At 27.4% G+C, this 18,348-nt stretch overlaps 3 protein-coding genes across 6 annotated transcripts; 2 read left to right on the forward strand and 1 right to left on the reverse strand.

Annotated features, from left to right (window-relative positions):
• The first annotated feature begins 1,176 nt into the window (after window positions 1-1,176).
• Window positions 1,177-12,973, forward strand: LOC132905296 (protein mini spindles). Of its 2 annotated transcripts, XM_060956453.1 has the most exons (32): window positions 1,177-1,417; window positions 2,227-2,293; window positions 2,390-2,583; window positions 2,736-2,942; window positions 3,077-3,196; window positions 3,296-3,471; window positions 3,546-3,769; window positions 3,840-4,034; window positions 4,177-4,357; window positions 4,453-4,565; window positions 4,643-4,847; window positions 4,935-5,098; window positions 5,193-5,344; window positions 5,418-5,636; window positions 5,729-5,912; window positions 6,062-6,265; window positions 6,330-7,331; window positions 7,449-7,652; window positions 7,759-7,894; window positions 7,963-8,156; window positions 8,229-8,449; window positions 8,723-8,827; window positions 9,197-9,376; window positions 9,544-9,715; window positions 9,790-9,948; window positions 10,021-10,208; window positions 10,347-10,509; window positions 10,598-10,771; window positions 10,851-11,000; window positions 11,120-11,294; window positions 11,364-11,507; window positions 12,287-12,973. In XM_060956453.1, exons 2-31 carry the CDS (start codon window positions 2,237-2,239, stop codon window positions 11,480-11,482), a joined length of 5,937 nt encoding a protein of 1,978 aa, XP_060812436.1. In that variant the 5' UTR covers window positions 1,177-1,417; window positions 2,227-2,236; the 3' UTR covers window positions 11,483-11,507; window positions 12,287-12,973. The 2 variants fall into 2 exon arrangements, with proteins under 2 accessions (XP_060812436.1, XP_060812437.1); XM_060956454.1 differs by lacking the exon at window positions 8,723-8,827 and having other exon boundaries at window positions 1,178-1,417.
• Window positions 12,657-15,575, reverse strand: LOC132905301 (transmembrane protein 165). The gene is made up of 6 exons (XM_060956460.1): window positions 15,119-15,575; window positions 14,841-15,042; window positions 14,029-14,204; window positions 13,719-13,901; window positions 13,482-13,587; window positions 12,657-13,334 (listed from the first exon to the last, which is right to left on the reverse strand). The coding sequence occupies exons 1-6, from the start codon at window positions 15,254-15,256 to the stop codon at window positions 13,258-13,260; spliced, it is 882 nt and encodes a 293-aa protein (XP_060812443.1). The 5' UTR covers window positions 15,257-15,575; the 3' UTR covers window positions 12,657-13,257.
• Window positions 15,576-15,926: 351 nt separating this feature from the next.
• On the forward strand, window positions 15,927-18,336 carry LOC132905299 (KICSTOR subunit 2-like). 3 transcript variants are annotated; one of them, XM_060956459.1, is made up of 10 exons: window positions 15,927-16,152; window positions 16,456-16,602; window positions 16,690-16,841; window positions 16,903-17,043; window positions 17,136-17,274; window positions 17,342-17,406; window positions 17,470-17,535; window positions 17,604-17,754; window positions 17,863-17,973; window positions 18,037-18,336. In XM_060956459.1, exons 1-10 carry the CDS (start codon window positions 16,072-16,074, stop codon window positions 18,205-18,207), a joined length of 1,224 nt encoding a protein of 407 aa, XP_060812442.1. In that variant the 5' UTR covers window positions 15,927-16,071; the 3' UTR covers window positions 18,208-18,336. The 3 variants fall into 3 exon arrangements, with proteins under 3 accessions (XP_060812442.1, XP_060812440.1, XP_060812441.1); XM_060956457.1 differs by having other exon boundaries at window positions 15,928-16,152; window positions 17,342-17,535; XM_060956458.1 differs by having other exon boundaries at window positions 15,928-16,152; window positions 17,342-17,535; window positions 17,863-17,967.
• Window positions 18,337-18,348: the final 12 nt, after the last annotated feature.

An 18,348-nucleotide genomic window follows, 5' to 3' on the forward strand; every position in this document is an offset into this window, starting at 1 on the left:
ACATTTGAAATATGTTAAACTATTAGTCGACCAACTGATTAATAATTTTCGACAAGAAAGATCTAGAGCTTCTACATCATCTTCTGAAATTAGATTAAACGGGAAACTTCATGAAATGCGTAGAGGTAAAAAAAGAGATTGTATTGTTTGCTCCAACAGACAGAAGAAAGGTGAAAGACATAAAACGAGTGAATACTGCAATACTTGTCCTGATAAACCAAGAATGCACCTTGGGGATTGTTTTTCAAGATATCATAAAATGAAGAAGTACAAATAGTAGTTTTTATTTTTTGTATTGTTATATTTTTGATATTATATTTTATTAATAAAACATAATTATAAAAACACATACATGTTTTTTTTTTAGTTGCATAGCAAAGTTTTGAAACTTCTGCAGAAACGCAAACCATTGTAATTAATCCCGGAGTAACTGAAATAAAAAATGTTAATCATTTGTTATTAAAGGATCACAAAGAATTCACTAAGCATTTTAAAATATCGTTCAAACCGGTTTTTGCTTGGATTTAAGACAGAATTTCCAACAACTTCTAAAATAGTCCCAAACACACTTATAAGATTTTATACTACATATCTATTACAAAACGGCATCTTCATCATTGACGATTGTAAAATTACAATATTGATAAACTCTGAAAAACGTCAAAGATACTTTGTTATTTCAAATATACAGTTAAAATTTAATTCTTTATACAAAAAATAAACAAGCATATTTATGTCATCAATATGCTTTGAGTTTGAAAATTATAAATATAATAAAGAATTGTTTAGAATTAAACTTCTTTTATTTATTATCGATTAACGTTTTGTTTGTATATTTATTTTATGTACTTTTTTATGTATATAACTGGAGTCATGTAAAATTTTCCCGGGCAAGATGGGATCGCAAATGGAAAATGTTTAAGAACAGCTGTTCTATAAACTTTTAAATTATGAACAGAAATATTCAAATATTAATAATTTGTTTTAATAAAGTTAAATAATATTATGTAAAGATACATCAATTAGAGATAAAAATGAATACATAAAGTTATGAAAATTTTTTGAAATGAGTAAATGAAGTTAATGAAATGAAACATAAGATTAAGAACAAAAGAAATTGGCTTTTAGTACCATCTATCGACAGAAGTAGTAAACTGCAACATTGACCGGGTTCAGAAATTCATAGTTTCGAAAGATATACATAGTTGTCTTTTTGTTTGCGTTCAGCTTGACGGTTGTACAGAACAGAGAATTTATATTTGAAAATTAAATGTAAAAGACTCAACAGCCGCTGAAAGGTCATCGTAGGCCTTACAGTTTGGTTACGTGAATATTTCGATTAAACTGAATCGACGATTTTTCTAAGAACGTTGATTCTCCTGTCAAAAGATATTCTCCTATATCTTCGTTTTGTAAGGTAGGTTCGAATTTTTAATGACGAATCCTTACGAGTACTATGTCCTGATATCTGAAATCTCTCCTGTCATAGTATAACATTTGTTATATTGTTTTGTTTCTTCTATCAAAAAACGTACGTAGTGAGAAATTAATATTTACTTCGTTATATACGAAACATGTAAATCGTTAGTACTAAAATACATCATTGTGCAATAAATTTATATGCAATAAATGTCATTTTCAAATTATAATTTTAATTTTTCTACAAATCATTTAATATATATTATTTTTATACCAATTATAATTACAACTAGAGAATTATAACTTCTAATCTTTTATTTCATATGTTACTTTTAAGATTTGAAAATTCAATCCACCTAGTTTATATTTTTATTATTACATGTTTATTTTTAAAATTTATTCTCTTACTCATAACTAGAAATAAAATATCTTTGAAGATTAGGTAAATGTCAGCAAAAATTGCAGCTTCCAATGAACATATGAATGTATTTCATATCTCATAAATTTAAAAATTTAATGTTTCACATATTGATTATATTCATATTCATAATATATGTTTTGCTCTGGTTTCTGTAATTAAATATCATACTTAATCAAAATATGGTCTAATATGCTACATATTTTCTATAAATTGTGGATACAGTTATATTCAGTTTATAAAGAATTCCTTTGTAAAAAAAGATAACGCAATACTTATTGGGAATTAAACCTTGTTATTAAAGTTTTTGGTAAACCATATGTTTAGTAAAATAGAAATAAATATAACATGAAACAAAAATTAAAATATTTTAATTATTATCTGTATAGATTTTGAAACATGGAACAAGACACAGAATATATCAAATTACCACTAGAAGAAAGATGTGTGCATAAGGTAATATATACATATGTTCCTTTCTTGCTATAAGCTTTAACATTTAGTTTAAAAAATATGACTTTTTAAATATTTCTACTCATTAATATTATTTAGTTATGGAGAGCTCGTTTGCATGGATATAAAGAATGTGTAAATACATTCCAATGTATCGATGATGAAAAATCTCCAGAGTGGAACAAGTTTTTAGGATTTATTAAAAAGTTTGTGGTAGACAGTAATGCAGTTGCGCAAGAAAAAGGATTGGAAGCAGCATTAGCTTTCATAGAAAATGCTGCGGTAGCAGGGAAGTGAGTATTATGTATTATAATAAATGTATTAATCTATTAAAATAATTTATTAGTATCTTTATGGTGATAAAGTTTATTAATATGTATAATGTATGTTTTTCTAACATATATTGACAAACTTTTAACAAAATTACATATTTGTAATTTTATAGAACTGTTGGTGAAGTTATGAATGGAATAGTTACTAAATGTATTGCTGCACCTAAAGCTAAAACAAAAGAGTTAGCAGTACAAATAACACTGATGTATATAGAAATCGAAAAACATGAAGCTGTTCAGGAAGAGTTATTAAAAGGGACAGAAGCAAAAAATCCAAAAATTGTTGCTGCATGTATTTCTACTTTAACATTGGCTTTAAGGTAATTACATATTATTTATATTACATATTACATATTATTCTATATATTGACTGTAATAGCCAGGTGTCAAGAAAATTGTTGTTTGATATATATTATTATCTCAGTATGTAACTACTACTTTCTTAAACTTGTAGACAATTTGGACCAAAAGTAATTAATATAAAGCCTTTAATGAAGAAAATTCCTGGTTTTCTTGAAGATAGGGACAAAACTGTCAGAGATGAAGGAAAATTCATGGTTATTGAAATTTACAGGTACTGTCTTAATTTTATTTATATGAATATTACATATTAATGTATAATGAAAATGTTTTAACAAAAATTCTATTTCTAATTTTATTTTGCAATATCTAGATGGATAGGAGCTCCTTTAAAACAACAGTTGAATACATTAAAACCAGTACAAATTACGGAATTGGAGGCAGAGTTTAATAATTTAAAAGAAGAAAAAGTTGTTCCTACTCGATTTTTGAAATCGCAAAAGCCTAAGGCGATATGTATTACAGATTCTACAAGTGATATCGGTGAAGGTAAATGGTTTTGAAATTATATATTGTAATTTTGCTGTTCCCATTTTTAATAAAAGATTTGTATTATATTTAAGAGGGCAAAGATGATGGTGATAGCGTTTCTGCTCCTGACATTGATCCTTATGAATTGTTGGAACCTGTTGATATACTTTCTAAACTTCCAAAAGATTTTTATGAAAAGCTTGAAGCTAAAAAATGGCAAGAACGGAAAGAAGCCTTAGAAGCATTAGATGCTCTCGTAAAAAATCCTAAATTGGAAAATGGTGATTATGGAGATGTTGTAAGAGCTTTGAAAAAGGTATGAGTCTCTCTGCTACTACATATTTCATTCATTTCTACTTTATTCATTTTTAAAATATTATAAACAGATCATATCCAAAGATACTAATGTATTAGTGGTTGCATTGGCTGGAAAATGTTTGGCAGGATTAGCAGGTGGTCTAAAAAAACGATTTCAACCTTATGCAACTGCGTGTTTGTCATCAATTTTGGAAAAGTTTCGTGAAAAGAAGCAAAACGTTGTGCAAGCACTTAGAGAAGCTGCAGATGCTATTTTTCTTAGTGTAAGTATAAGTGAAGTATAAATAATTGTTAACTATCTTTTACTATAGATTTAATCCAATATTTAGATAATATATAATAAAATTTATAAAAAAATTATATGCACCTTATAAATATGCAAATAATGTTTTATACATACATTAGGTTTCTATTGATCTTATACTAGAAGATACACTTGCTGCATTAGAGAACAAAAATCCTGCAGTAAAAGCAGAAACGGCTGCTTATTTAGCAAGATGTTTTTCACATACTCCACCACCAACTTTAAATAAAAAGCTATTAAAGGCTTATACTGGTGTACTTTTGAAAACCTTAAATGAACCAGGTATATTTTGAGATACATTGTACTATGTACTAATATATATACATGTATTAACAATAATTTGTTAATATTATTACCACCAAAATCATTTGTCTTAGATCCAACTGTTCGAGATAGTTCTGCAGAAGCTCTTGGCACAGCTATGAAATTAATTGGTGAAAAATCTATGATGCCATTTCTTACGGATATAGATAATTTGAAAATGACTAAGGTATTTAAGGTCAAAAATTGTTAATTATATCCATTATAATGTTATATATATATATATATCTTTTCCCATCTTGCTAGATAAAAGAATGCGCAGACAAAGCTGTAATTCATGTTAAAGTTCCTAGTGCACCAAAAGTAGTAGAAAGACCAAATACTGCTCCAAGTAAAATTGAATCAACAGCAAAAGCTAAAGAGCTAGAGTCGAAAACCACAAAAAGACCTAATACTAGTACAACTAAAAAGCTTCCTTCTAAGAAACCATCTGCTTCTTTAACTAATTTAGGTAATCATGCATAATTCCTGAAGTTTATTATTCTAGTAATTTGACTGTTGCTTGATCTAGTTATCTAATCTTTATTATTTATTATAGCTGTTTCTAAAAAGTCATCTGGTACAAAACTTCAAATAGAAAAAAATTATAGTGTTGAAGAGATAGAAGAAATGGCTATTCAAATGTTACCAGCTGATATCCTTAGTGGTCTTGTTGACAGCAATTGGAAGACTCGGTTAGCTGCAGTTGAACAACTTTTGGAGGTAATTGAAACATTTATATGTAACCTGTTTTTAATCATAAGTAAAGTACTAATATTGTACTAGATGTTAAGTAACAAACAATGTGTTATTTTAGTTTGTAAAGCAAATAGATCCAATGGAAATATCTATACAAGTGATTGTACGAACCTTAGCAAAGAAACCAGGTTTCAAAGATACAAATTTCCAAGTTTTAAAATTGCGATTAGAGATAGTAAAGTTTTTGGCAGAAAATTTTCCGTTTTCAACGTAAGATAATCCACGTTTAATTTTAAAGGTATATAGTAAGTCATATACGTAGTATAATTATATTTCTTTCCAGTACTGTTTGTGAATATTGTGTCATGGACATAGCTGAAAAATTAGGTGACGCGAAAAATAGCGCAGTTGCCGGCGAAACTCTTTTAGTAATAGCAGAAGCAACAAGCTTGGAATATGTAGCACAAGAAATAGTAGCATTTGCTTTTAATCAAAAAAATCCTAAAGTTCAGCAAGAAACATTAGCACTATTATGTAGGGGTCTTATAGAATTTGGATGTGTGTAAGTAATAATTTATTTAATATAACATTTTATTCTAAATAATGTACTGTGGTTAGTGTATACATATATAACTTATAATAAATATGTTTTAGTATCAATGTTAAATCCTTAATGGAAAATATAAAAAAGGCAGTTGCCGCCACAAATCCTGGTGTTCGTACTTCAGCTATTACATTATTAGGTACATTATATTTATTTATGGGTAAACCACTACTTATGTTTTTTGAGAATGAGAAGCCAGCTTTACGTCAACAAATTGAACAAGAATGTGAAAAGGTAATTTTAGTACTGTTGTAGTAAATTATTGTTTCAAAATATATGTCTTTGATAATACTTTATATAAATTGAACTTTATGTTTGTAATAATGATTATTAATATAAATTATAATTTAATATATAAATTAATATAAATTATTATTTAATAGCACAATGGTGATTCACCACCTGTCCCAATTCGCGGGATAAAGAGCAAAAAGGATAAAACAAGCGATGATGATGAAGATGTAGAAATAGACAAAAAATCTAGTAGTAATAGTGAAACTGATATTAATAATCTTATTCCACGTGTTGATATTAGTAATCAAATTACAGAAGGTCTTCTTAATGAACTATCTGATAAAAATTGGAAGGTTAGCATTATACTTTAAGATGTGCAATTATTTGATAATCTAAAATAATTTTTGTTTAAATTAGGTACGAAATGAAGGTTTACAAAAAATAAATGCCATTATATCTGAGGCAAAATTTATAAAAGGTTCTATTGGTGATTTACCACAAGGTTTGGCACTACGATTAGTTGATAGCAATAGTAAAATAGCTCAATCAACTTTAGGGATATGTCAAGCTTTAGCTGTTGCAATGGGTCCTCCAGCAAAACAACATATTCGAGTCCTTTTCCCTGGCTTTATACAATGTTTAGGTGATAATAAAAATTGGATTAGAACTGCAGCTATTTCTTGCATAAATACATGGGGAGATCAATGTGGTTATAAAGAATTTTTTGATGGTGAAATGATTGGAGATGCTTTGAAATCTGGGTCACCACTACTTAGAGCTGAGGTTTGGGGTTGGTTAGCACAAAAATTATCATTGATTCCTATAAAACAAATACCAAAAGAAGAACTTCTTGTATGTCTTCCGTATTTGTACAATAATTTAGAGGATCGTAATTCCGATGTGCGGAAAAATGCTCAAGAAGCAGTTTTAGGATTTATGATTCATCTTTCTTATGAAGTAATGGCTAGAAATACAGAAAAATTGAAACCTGGATCACGAACAGTAGTACTTACTGCATTAGATAAATCTCGACCGAATTTGCCTATAAAACCTCTACCGAAAAAACAAGCACCAAAGGAAAATCAGAAAACTGTTAAAAGTGCTGGAGCTTTGAAAGCTGCAAAAGCAGTAGTAAAACCTAATCAAAAACAGCCAACATCAAAACCTGGTAGTGCTCGTAAAAAAGATGATGATGTGGATACAAGTCCTTTATTGGCTACTAATAATTTGAAACATCAAAGAGTGATCGACGAACAAAAGTTAAAAGTTTTAAAATGGAATTTTACGACACCAAGAGAAGAATTCGTTGAACTTTTAAAAGAACTTATGACCGCTGCAAACGTAAATAAAACTCTATTAGCCAATATGTTTCATTCTGATTTTCGATATCATCTTAAAGCAATTGAGGCATTAACCGAGGTAATTATTTTAAGCATTTAACATTTCGAAATCTTGTATTTATTTATTTTTGTAAATATTAATATTCTACTGTAGTGTTCTTAATGTTTGTCATTTTAATATTTTTATTATTTTCAGGATTTGCCTGATAATAGTAAAGCATTGGTATCGAATTTAGACCTTATTCTCAAGTGGTTGACGCTACGATTTTTTGACACTAATCCTTCAGTACTATTAAAAGGTTTAGAATATTTGAGAATGGTATTTGATTTACTAATAGAAAACCAGTATCATATGTTGGAAAATGAGGCCGCATCGTTTATTCCATATCTCATTATCAAAGTAAATTACTTCATACCTTGCTATATCAGTAATACTGTTGTTTTAATAGTTGTTTCTTTCAACATATATTTTACTTGTATCAATATATACACACATATTTGACCAGATTGGCGATCCAAAAGATGCAGTGCGTAATGGAGTTCGTGCATTATTTAAACAAATAGCATTGGTGTATCCAGTGAGCAAATTATTTTCTTATGTAATGGAAGGCTTAAAATCTAAAAATGCTCGGCAGAGAACAGGTAAATAAAGTAATTAAAAAATATAAAAATCGTGATTAGCAAATGCTAAGTAATTGTTCTGTTTTTAGAATGCTTAGATCAACTTGGTTCTCTTATTGAAAATTATGGATTGTCAGTTTGCCAACCATCTACATCTGTGGCACTAAAAGAAATTGCTAAACAAATAGCAGATCGCGATAACTCTGTTCGAAATGCTGCTTTAAATTGCATTGTTCAAGCATATTTTCTTCAAGGGGAACGAATATACAAACTTATTGGTCAGGTAATGATTTTATAATTGATACGTATTTATTGCTACGTAATTATGATGTTTCACTAATTTATTGATTTTTAGATATCTGAAAAAGATCAATCATTATTGGATGAGCGTATCAAAAGAGCCGCTAAAAATTACCCAGTAAAATTAGCTTCTGCCAATAGACTTTCAACACCTTCAAATGCAACACCTATTCCTTCTAATGAAGATGTTAAAAGTTCTAATGAAGAATATGAAGAAGAAAATGATGAAATACCTGAATCACCACAGCCACCTGTACCACCTCAATCTAATGAACTGTAAGTGTAATGCAATAGTTTTATATATATTTTTGCACATTAAAACTTTAACGACATTTCTATATAAAAGCATTTATTTTATGTATTATAATTTTTATGTCGTGACATTAATTATGTCACAGATATTTAATACCATTGCTTCTGATGTTATATTAAATTGCTAATATAATTAAACAAAACATCTTTAATACTATATATTTTTGTAACTATATCTTATTATTTCTTTTTTATTAATTATTTTTGTTTGTATGAATTTGCTTTTAATATTTCCAGGCCACATGTAACAGAGACTACAAATGTACCAACAGACTCTTATGAAACTAATGAACCTCTTTCAAACATTTCATCTCCAAATCATGATGAAGATGATATTAAAACGTTTGTGCTTCTTGTGATTTGTTTTTAGTATGCTGTATATGTATGGTGGCGGGTATATGGGAAATAACAAGCAATCGCATGTTTAGTTGGTTATTTTATTTTCAGCGTAGTAGTATAAGTTTATTTGAGATCACTATTGCATATATATATTCTTGATCATAATGATCATATCAATTTTATGAAAGATAATATACATTAGAATAAATTTTGTGGTTTGAAACTGGTTCAATGTTGTTAAGGTGATAAGACAATCTAAGAGTAATGTCCTATATAAATTAGATTTATATGTAGTAAATACTGTAATAATAAGTACAGTAAATGTAGTATTAATATGATTTTACACAATTTTTACATAATTTTAATTTTTAGAAATTCTCCAACTTCGGCACAACCAAAAGTTTCAGGTCCATTTGGACTTGATATGGACTTTTTACAAAGAATTGAATTAAATGCACCTGTAAAGTATAGTAATCCTGTTCTGGTAGAAATTGATTTAACAGATTTAAATGAAAATCCCTCAACAAACACAATGAATATACATAAAGTACCGTAAGTAATTATTATCATCTCTTGTTACATTTTCTAATTATCAGTAATAGAAGGCATAATTCGTAATTTTCTTTGTTTCATGTTTTTGTATAAAGTTAGATTTAATATACAAGCTATCAAAGTGACTTGTTTGAAATGTTAGATTTTAATTAAAAAAATTTTTGTAGAGTTATTCCTATGTCCCCTCCAAAATTATTAGTATCAAAATCTGCATCAATGACGCAGCAGCAGCTGGGAACTGGTAATACTAGCAAAGAGGAAAGTCTTGAACGTAAAATTCTTGCAATGGCTAGTTTAGATTTGGCTGTTGCAATACAATCAATGAACAGCATCGATAATGTCCGTATTTAGAATATACATGTTTGTGTATTAAGTTATACATATTATATTTGTAATTTTTAATTATTTTGTAGCTGATAAAATCTCATCAAATTTTGAGTTTACAATCTAAGGAAGATAAATTTATTGGTTCGATAAATATGCAATTAAAACTTTTGCAAACTTATCCTTTACAACAAGGAGGTGCAGATATATCTAAAGGTTTTAGAAATACATTTATGGTTTTATTAGCGGTAAGAATTAATTATATAATACATATAAGATAGTAACGATATACATTGTATTTATTGTGGAACTATCTACAGTTTTACGATACTGGGATTCTTGGAAAGAACGTTCCGTTAATACATCTGAAAGAACTTGTAGATCAAATGATCAGCTTATTAGCAGAGAACAAACTAAATCATTTACACCAAGCAGAAGCATATTATCGCGTTATTAACAATATTGTTTGTAAAATAATAGACAACTCAAATCATACTACTATCATATGGTAATAATCTCAAAAATTTTATTTAGTAATGTATGTTAGCATTGATAATAGCGTTGCTGACAATTGTTATACATATATTTAAAATATCCTCATTACAGTATTAAATATAACTAATTCATTCATTTTTTTAATGCGAAGTGTTCTAATAAAATTACTTCATGGATGTGCTGAATCTACTGCTCCATCCAAATATGAGGAACTAGTAATGAAGTGTTTATGGAAAATAGTGAAAACAATCCCTAATTGGGCTGCAGATTTAGATTATGACACTATTCTTTTAGAAGTACATCGGTTCCTTAAGGTAACAGTTTTTTTGTTGTAAACATTTTATATGTGCCATCTATAATAAAGATTCTGTTTTCTTCTTTTTGAATATGTATATTTTACAGGATTATCCAAGTGTATGGTGGAAAAAACGAAAATCTGATACTCCATTACGTACAATTAAAACAATTCTTCATAGCATGACACGTGTAAAAGGCAGTACCATACTCAGTCACTTAACACGAATAAACAATACAAATGAATCAGAATTACAGAATTATCTTATTAGGCTAATCGCGGTTAGTAAATTAGATATTATGAGATATTGAATCTTATGAAATACATAAAATTTTAATTTCTGATAATAATGTTTAATAGACATTTAAGCCAGATGAAATTAATAGCAACCCCAAAAGTGCTCTAAAATCCAGCGGTGCGGGAAAAACTCAAGAACATTTGTCGAAATTTACGCATCAACAATTGTCCGAAATATTTAAAAAGATTGGATCTAAAGAACATACAAAAGAAGTATGTATATCGATAAATAATATACTTATTTTTTAATGGATAACTAGGTAATATATTTCAATTATCTAGTAGCTAATGTTTTGATACTTATACTTAATAAGCATACTTATTTTGTACAGGGTTTAATGCAGCTTTACGATTTTAAACTTCAATACCCTGAAGCGGATGTACAACCTTTCTTGGTAAAATCTCATCAATTCTTTCAAGACTTTATAGAACAAGGATTAAGAGATATTGATCAAGCACGAAAAAATCAAAATCTTATAACACAAACTAATAACCAATACTCAACAGGTAAATACTTATAATATGAAATACTAATGAAATTACTTATTATTACTTTACGTAAATAATTTGCTCCAGAAATAGCCGAATCCGCTAGTTCGGAAGAAAAAAGCCTAATGGATCCATTGCATAGGCTCGAAAAACTTCGAGCATCTGAAGCACAATGTAGAACTACTAACCAGCCAAGTCCAACATGAATTAACTCTTATTAATTCTTACTAAGTAAGAAAGAAGGAATTACATATGAATAATAGTTTAAGAATTTATTAAGAATTTTAGCTTGCATTTCAAGAATATAAAATAAAATGTACAAAGCGTTTAGTGAAAATGGTTTTGAGACTTAAGGAAGATATATAAAGAAAGAATTTTTTGGCCTAAAATGTAATTTTGTATCCTTTCATGAGGTTACTTATTCGTAATAAATAATATAATGAAATCATAACAATGAATAAAAATAATACAAAATATAAATACTTTAAAATATACATTGGCTTATGATTCACAAATGTGAATGTAGATTGATAAAAGAACACATTGAACATATTTTTAGAAGTGAAAATAAATATTAGTATTTTAATAGTTTCTTTGTTAATATTACAATTTTATGTTGCAATACAGTTTTTCTTTAAATTTTTTTTGTTGGGCTTTCAAAAATTCTTAATTCTTTCATTTACATTTAATGTGTTTTTAAGAGATTCATTCATATTACGAAATACTAGTAAATACAAAATTACATTTTGTACTAAAATTGATTTTGATGTTTTTTGATAACTCCTCTCAATGAGCTCTCAACGAGTTCATATATTTTTAAATATTTTCTTTATACATCCTGTATATTTTATATAACAATTATGAATCATAAAGTAGAATTCGAAATTAATGCGATTAAAAATATTCTTTTTGATTTACGTCTTTAAATTAATTTTATATGAAGAAAATATTAATGATATATATTTTATTATGTATATTATCTATATGAACAGATAAATTCTATTTTACAGGGTTGCAGTGCTTAAATAACTGGATTGAGAATCAATAATACACACAATACAATATGAAGTAAATAGTACATAGACCAGAAAGAATAATCGTTGTACCTAATGTACGTAATGTTACGCTATTCAGTGCAACATTAACTGTAGCATTTATGTCTTGATTTCTTCAATAACTACATATGTGTTATAATGCTAATTATCAGGAGTTTATGTGTTACAACTCTTAAAATAATTGCGAACATGTTATAGTACTCGTATTTATCAATATTTGGGAAGGATAATTAAGCTATAAGAAGCTAGTATTATGCTCTCTTTAGACTGATTTTACACAGAATCGATTTATATTTCGTTATTTCTTTTAAAATAAATCCACTCATTAATGTATATCGTTGATCTATATTTATAAAAGAAATATTACATGTCTTTGTTATTTAATTAATTAAAACTTAATCGTACTACACATAAGAAGCATGTTTCTCCATATTTGTAATCCCGGTATACGAATGTAGATTTAATACGTTAATTTTTCATAATAAAAGAACATAGTATTAGCGAAATAATGATAATAATAATAATTATAAAATAATAGTAACTTAATATATCTACAAGAATTTCTGGAAAAATTTATGTAGTGAAAGTAGAGTGTGTATATATTCTAACTTAAAGTATTCAATAAAATAGCTTATAATAATACTACTTATTATTTTTACACTATACACCGCTGTTTAGTGCTTGATATGTTATATCATTTAATCTTACAACAATTTTATTCACGTGAGTAATTATTTATATCAATATAATTTCAAGCATATTGTACAAATTATATACATAAGTACTTTTTAGGTAAAAATGTAGTGTATATTATGATTTTTACTATCTCATCACACAATCTGTACACAAATATGGAAAATATGTACACTATCTCATAGCAAAATATATTTTATGACATATAGGTATATGAACACTGTATACTGTTTTCATACATCTTCCGTAGGTCTGATAAAAAGTGCTGTTAAAGCAAATAGTAGAAATACCAATCCACCAATTATGGTCACTATAAATAATAAAAATAGTCCCAATTCGTTATTCCTTTTAAATTCCATTATAGAGTATCATTAATATTTAATGATTTACATATACATATATAATTTATATAAGTAGAAATATTATCTATTTCTTAATATAGAAAAGTATACTTTACCTGTTCGTACTGAAATTCTCTGAGCTATCATCCTCCCCCCTAATACTGCCAATCCTGTACAAAATGAATGTCCTAATATTCCACCTATTACAACTCCATAAACATCCTAGAAATAATAAATTTTTCTTTCTTTATAATTAGGGTTCAATATAATTATAATTATTTTATAATTATTGTTCTATACATGATTTTATAAAAATAAATATTATAAAGTCAAATATTAAATATAAATGTCACCTCTCTTGCTGCAAGTATGATAGTTGTAAGCTGTGAGCGATCACCCCATTCTGCAAGAAATGTTAATGTAAATGCTTGAAGGAATATCCTAGAGAGGAGCATCAGTGCACTAATTTTTGTTGCTTTTCTTATAACACCAGTTTCTGGATCTTGTACTAAAGTGCTTGCAGTTTCCTTTTCATACTGAAAGTGATGATATTTAAAGATTATTTAATTCCTGCAAAAACGTTAAAGGAATAGTTTCAAAACAATTATTCTATAAAATCTAATGAAAATTGCTTATAACTATTTATATTTTTAATATTGATACCTCATCTTCTCGTTTCCTTAAATCAGATTGCACTTCTTCTAATTCTTCTTGTGCCTCAGTTGCAGACATCTTATAACCATCCCGTAGCATTTTCAAACCAAATAAAGCAAAAAGCGCAGTAGAAATGTAGTATGTATAAACACTAGGAATTATGGTTGCAGCATATCCAAAAATGACTGAAGATCAGAAAGAAAGACAACTATTATATAATATACATATAATGTTTTGATTATTTTATAAATACCATAATACTGTTGAATATACTATTAAAAACAATTTCGTTAAATGTGTTATACCATATATAGCTTTTATATTATGGTATTCTGCCACATTTCAATCAAAAATATAAAAAATGTTAAAATTAGTAGATTGAGTATAAAAATCTTATTGTAAAATCTGTTTGCTCTCTAAATTTAAATTTCTTGTTTCTTTGCTTGGAAAATAAATGAAATCTGTAATCTAGATAAAATCTATTAATAATATTAAAATACTTAAGTTCAAAATTGAATTGGGTTTATTACAAATCCATCTAATACTTGAAGTTACAAGAGAAGTAACAAGATTATCAAAACATACTGTATAATCATGTACTAAAATGTAAAAATGTTTTGGGTATCTTTTATACAGGTAATCAGATATCGGATAACAGAATGCAAACTTCATTGTATATCATAGATAAAATTACATGGAACATTTCGTTATATGAATTTTTGTAACAATTTTCAAATGCCACACTCATATTTAGAATAGGTCCTAGATACTATTGGATAATAGAAAAAGTTGTCTAATCAAACTTTTACATACAACAATACCTGAAAGGAGAGTCATCAAAGCCAATGCACTAATTGCTCCTATAAAAACTGTCAATCTTGGATGTTTCATTGCCATAATAGCAGCAATAAAGAAAGTTTTGTCGCCCAATTCAGAAACAACGATGACAGACAAAGAAGCTATAAATGCATGTATAAAACCAAGGTTATCCTTGGTTTGTGGAGACATTGCATCTTCAGGTTTCTAGTATTTATTAGAAACATTAATACATGTAAGTTCATATTATTTAATACAGATAAACTGAGTTATAAATATTTACCATAGACGTCATTATCATTTGAAATCTACTGTCATATATAGGTTCACTTTCACTTAATACTGTAGATAAAAAAAAACAGTTTATTACACATATATATAAAAAATACTCGCTTGTTGATAGAGATCGAATAAAGCCCATTGTTTTTAATTTATAATAATAATACTAGAAGTTTTAACTTCAACTTTTTTAGTGTTGAACACGTTATCAGTACATTGAACATACGCACGGCGAAGTACAGATACTTATACTATCTAATGTTTTACGTTGTAGATTCTATATTGTGAAATTTACACAATATTCATGATGGATATTTAATGTTTCGAAAATTGATCACTCATCAAATGAAAATATTTGATACAAATATACTATGCATCTCATGTATTTTATAAGAATTAGTATTTAAACATATTAAATTTTCAAAAGTTTGAGTTACAATTTTCAAACTACTATTTATTTCATGAAACATATATGTATTTGTAGGACTTGAACATTAGAATTATACACCTAGAAAACATTAATCTGATAGATGTCGTTAAACAACAAATGAAGTTAGAAAGAGAGAATAGTTTTGTAGAAATGAATAAATATTAAATTTAACAATGTATGTACATACATATATAATTTAAGACAAGAATAGTTGTTTAGTCGTCACAAATATTTAAAGTGCATCTTGAAATTTATATTACATAAACATAGGCTTAATGTTTTATTGAAAATAATGTCATGCTGTCTTCTTAAGACCATTTAAATGGTTCATTTTTGGCGCGAATTCAGATTATTTGAGAAATACATGTGTAACTCAGAGGTCACCACAAGCATAAATCAGTGCATATTGAAATGACTACAGTTCAGTGTAATGTACACTATTTTAAGATTTTATAACCTCTAGAAATATGAGTAATGAAAATAAACATAAGCTATTTTGTTGTGATCATAATAAAAATAGATAAGAAATGGATCACGAAGAAGAATTTCTTAATACGTTTTTTGCTCAAGTTGCTCAATTGTGTACTGACAAAGCTAAAGAATTAGTTGTAAGTAATTACTATAAAGTATATACAAATTTACTAGTAACCTAAAATAAAAATCTGGTATATTTATAATATGTATAGCTTTTACGAACTTTAGTGTTAACGTTTCCATACATTAACGTAACATACATTACTGCAGAATATGAAAGGTGAAATATACAAATCCATAAATGAAATTGTGATAATATTCTACAAATTTAGATATATAAACAACATTTTTTATTTAATTCTTAAGAAAATTTTAAATTGAGAACTAATTATTATCTTCTAATAATTTAGAAATGCATCTTTAATCATTAATTCCAGGAAAAGGAACGTGGATCATGTCGTCAAACACAAATGGGCCCATGGGGAATGTTACTTATGCATTTACCACAAATAGCAGTAGCAGAACATTCATATGCAGATCTAGGTTTCCTCCATACTAAAAATAAAGGATTTTTGCGGAAAGATGTAAGTATGTTAATATTTATTTTAATATAATATAAAAATAAATAATAATGACATTTAATTAATATCTATTATTACGTTTTTTTCTAGAACTCATTAAGAACAGTATATGAATCTTTGAAATCTGATCTAAAAAGGGTAGAGGAAATGACCAGAGGAACCAATTCAATTGGTGCAACAGTTGCTGAGGTTTCTAATCAACTGTGTCAATATATTACTGCGAAAATACAACTGATAGATTTGTTAGTATATTGTTACTTTAATTTGTAGTTAAATATCTCATATAATATTATTCTATTACAGCTATGAAAAAATGTACAATATGAGTATCAATAGCAAGACTATGAAATATCAGGAATTATTACAATGCATTGAAGGAATAGTAGAAATTCATTCCTTGTCTTGTTCGCATCTAGCACTAACTGCTATTAAAGCAAGTTTAACGTAAGTACAAATAAAAATAAAATATTAAAATTAAAAACTGGAAATTGTGGTCATAATTTATTCTTCTTGAAATTAAGACATGCTTTGATTAGTTTAGAGTGCGAAATATTAGTGCAATTAACAAAGGCACAAGTTGAACTTCAACATTGGAGATTTTTATCAACATTAATGGCTCTGTATGGTGCACAGACACGAATGTCAGCTTGGGAGAGAACTTTACAAAGTAAAGAGGTAAGTGATATAGATAAGATAAAGAAGGAAAAGAATAAATATTTTTAATTAATTAACATATTTTTAGTCATGGAAACTGGGTTTCAGTGCCTCATTTTTAAAAGCAAATCAACAACCAGCATTGTATCAATGGTTAGTGAAACTACGTAGTAGCATATTAGCTAAGTGCTCTTTATATTTTCATACTACTTTAAGTCAGCAGGCTAGTCCAGGAGAAATGAGAAGTATCATGAGCAAACAAAATGTGGACTACTACCATAAGTAAAACATTTTTAATTATTTCAATTAATAAGTTATTGAATGAGTATTGATATACATTTTTATTTTAGAATACAAAGCTTTCAACGTAAATACGACGTCCTCGCAGTCTTAATAGTATTTGACTCTAGGGGAGTAGAAGATGCAGGTCTGGGTTACAGACATCCACGTAGAGAACCAAATACTTCTGAGCAATTCCCTGTTGTTCTTAGTTGTCCTAGCGTGAGTCTATATAAATTATAAATGATTGGCAAAAAGATAAATGTAATATGTTGTAGCAGTATTAATATTCATTAAATTTTGTTTTCTAAAAAAAATATTACCTTTTAGGTGTTTGTACAAAAGCCATCAATTCACTTAGATAACATACAAAAACGAATTAAAGAACGACATACGGAACTTCTTGCTATGGATAAGATTATATATTATAAAAATGTAAAAGTATGTTAATAGAAGCGTTTTTTGATAAATTTTATATTTTAATACAAATTGATTTTCTTTTAGGATATATGTACATATGCCATGTATAATACCGATCCTAGAATGACTTTAGTCACTGTATTCGAAAGTGGTAAACAAAAAGACAAAGAAGCTCACATAGCATCATTTATGACAGACTTATGTGTGCAAATTAGGTGTAATAAAATATATGAGTCGTTAAAATTATCAAAATGAGGATTCACATATATACGTATAAAAATGTTAAAATACCACCAAAGATTATAAGGAGAAAAAGAATCAAAAGTTATTTAAATAATAACATGAAACATGTTGTATGTTAATAAAATTTTTATTGCTCGGTTATGTACTATATTA

Source organism: Bombus pascuorum, chromosome 3 (assembly GCF_905332965.1).
Source record: "Bombus pascuorum chromosome 3, iyBomPasc1.1, whole genome shotgun sequence".
Taxonomy (NCBI): domain Eukaryota; kingdom Metazoa; phylum Arthropoda; class Insecta; order Hymenoptera; family Apidae; genus Bombus; species Bombus pascuorum.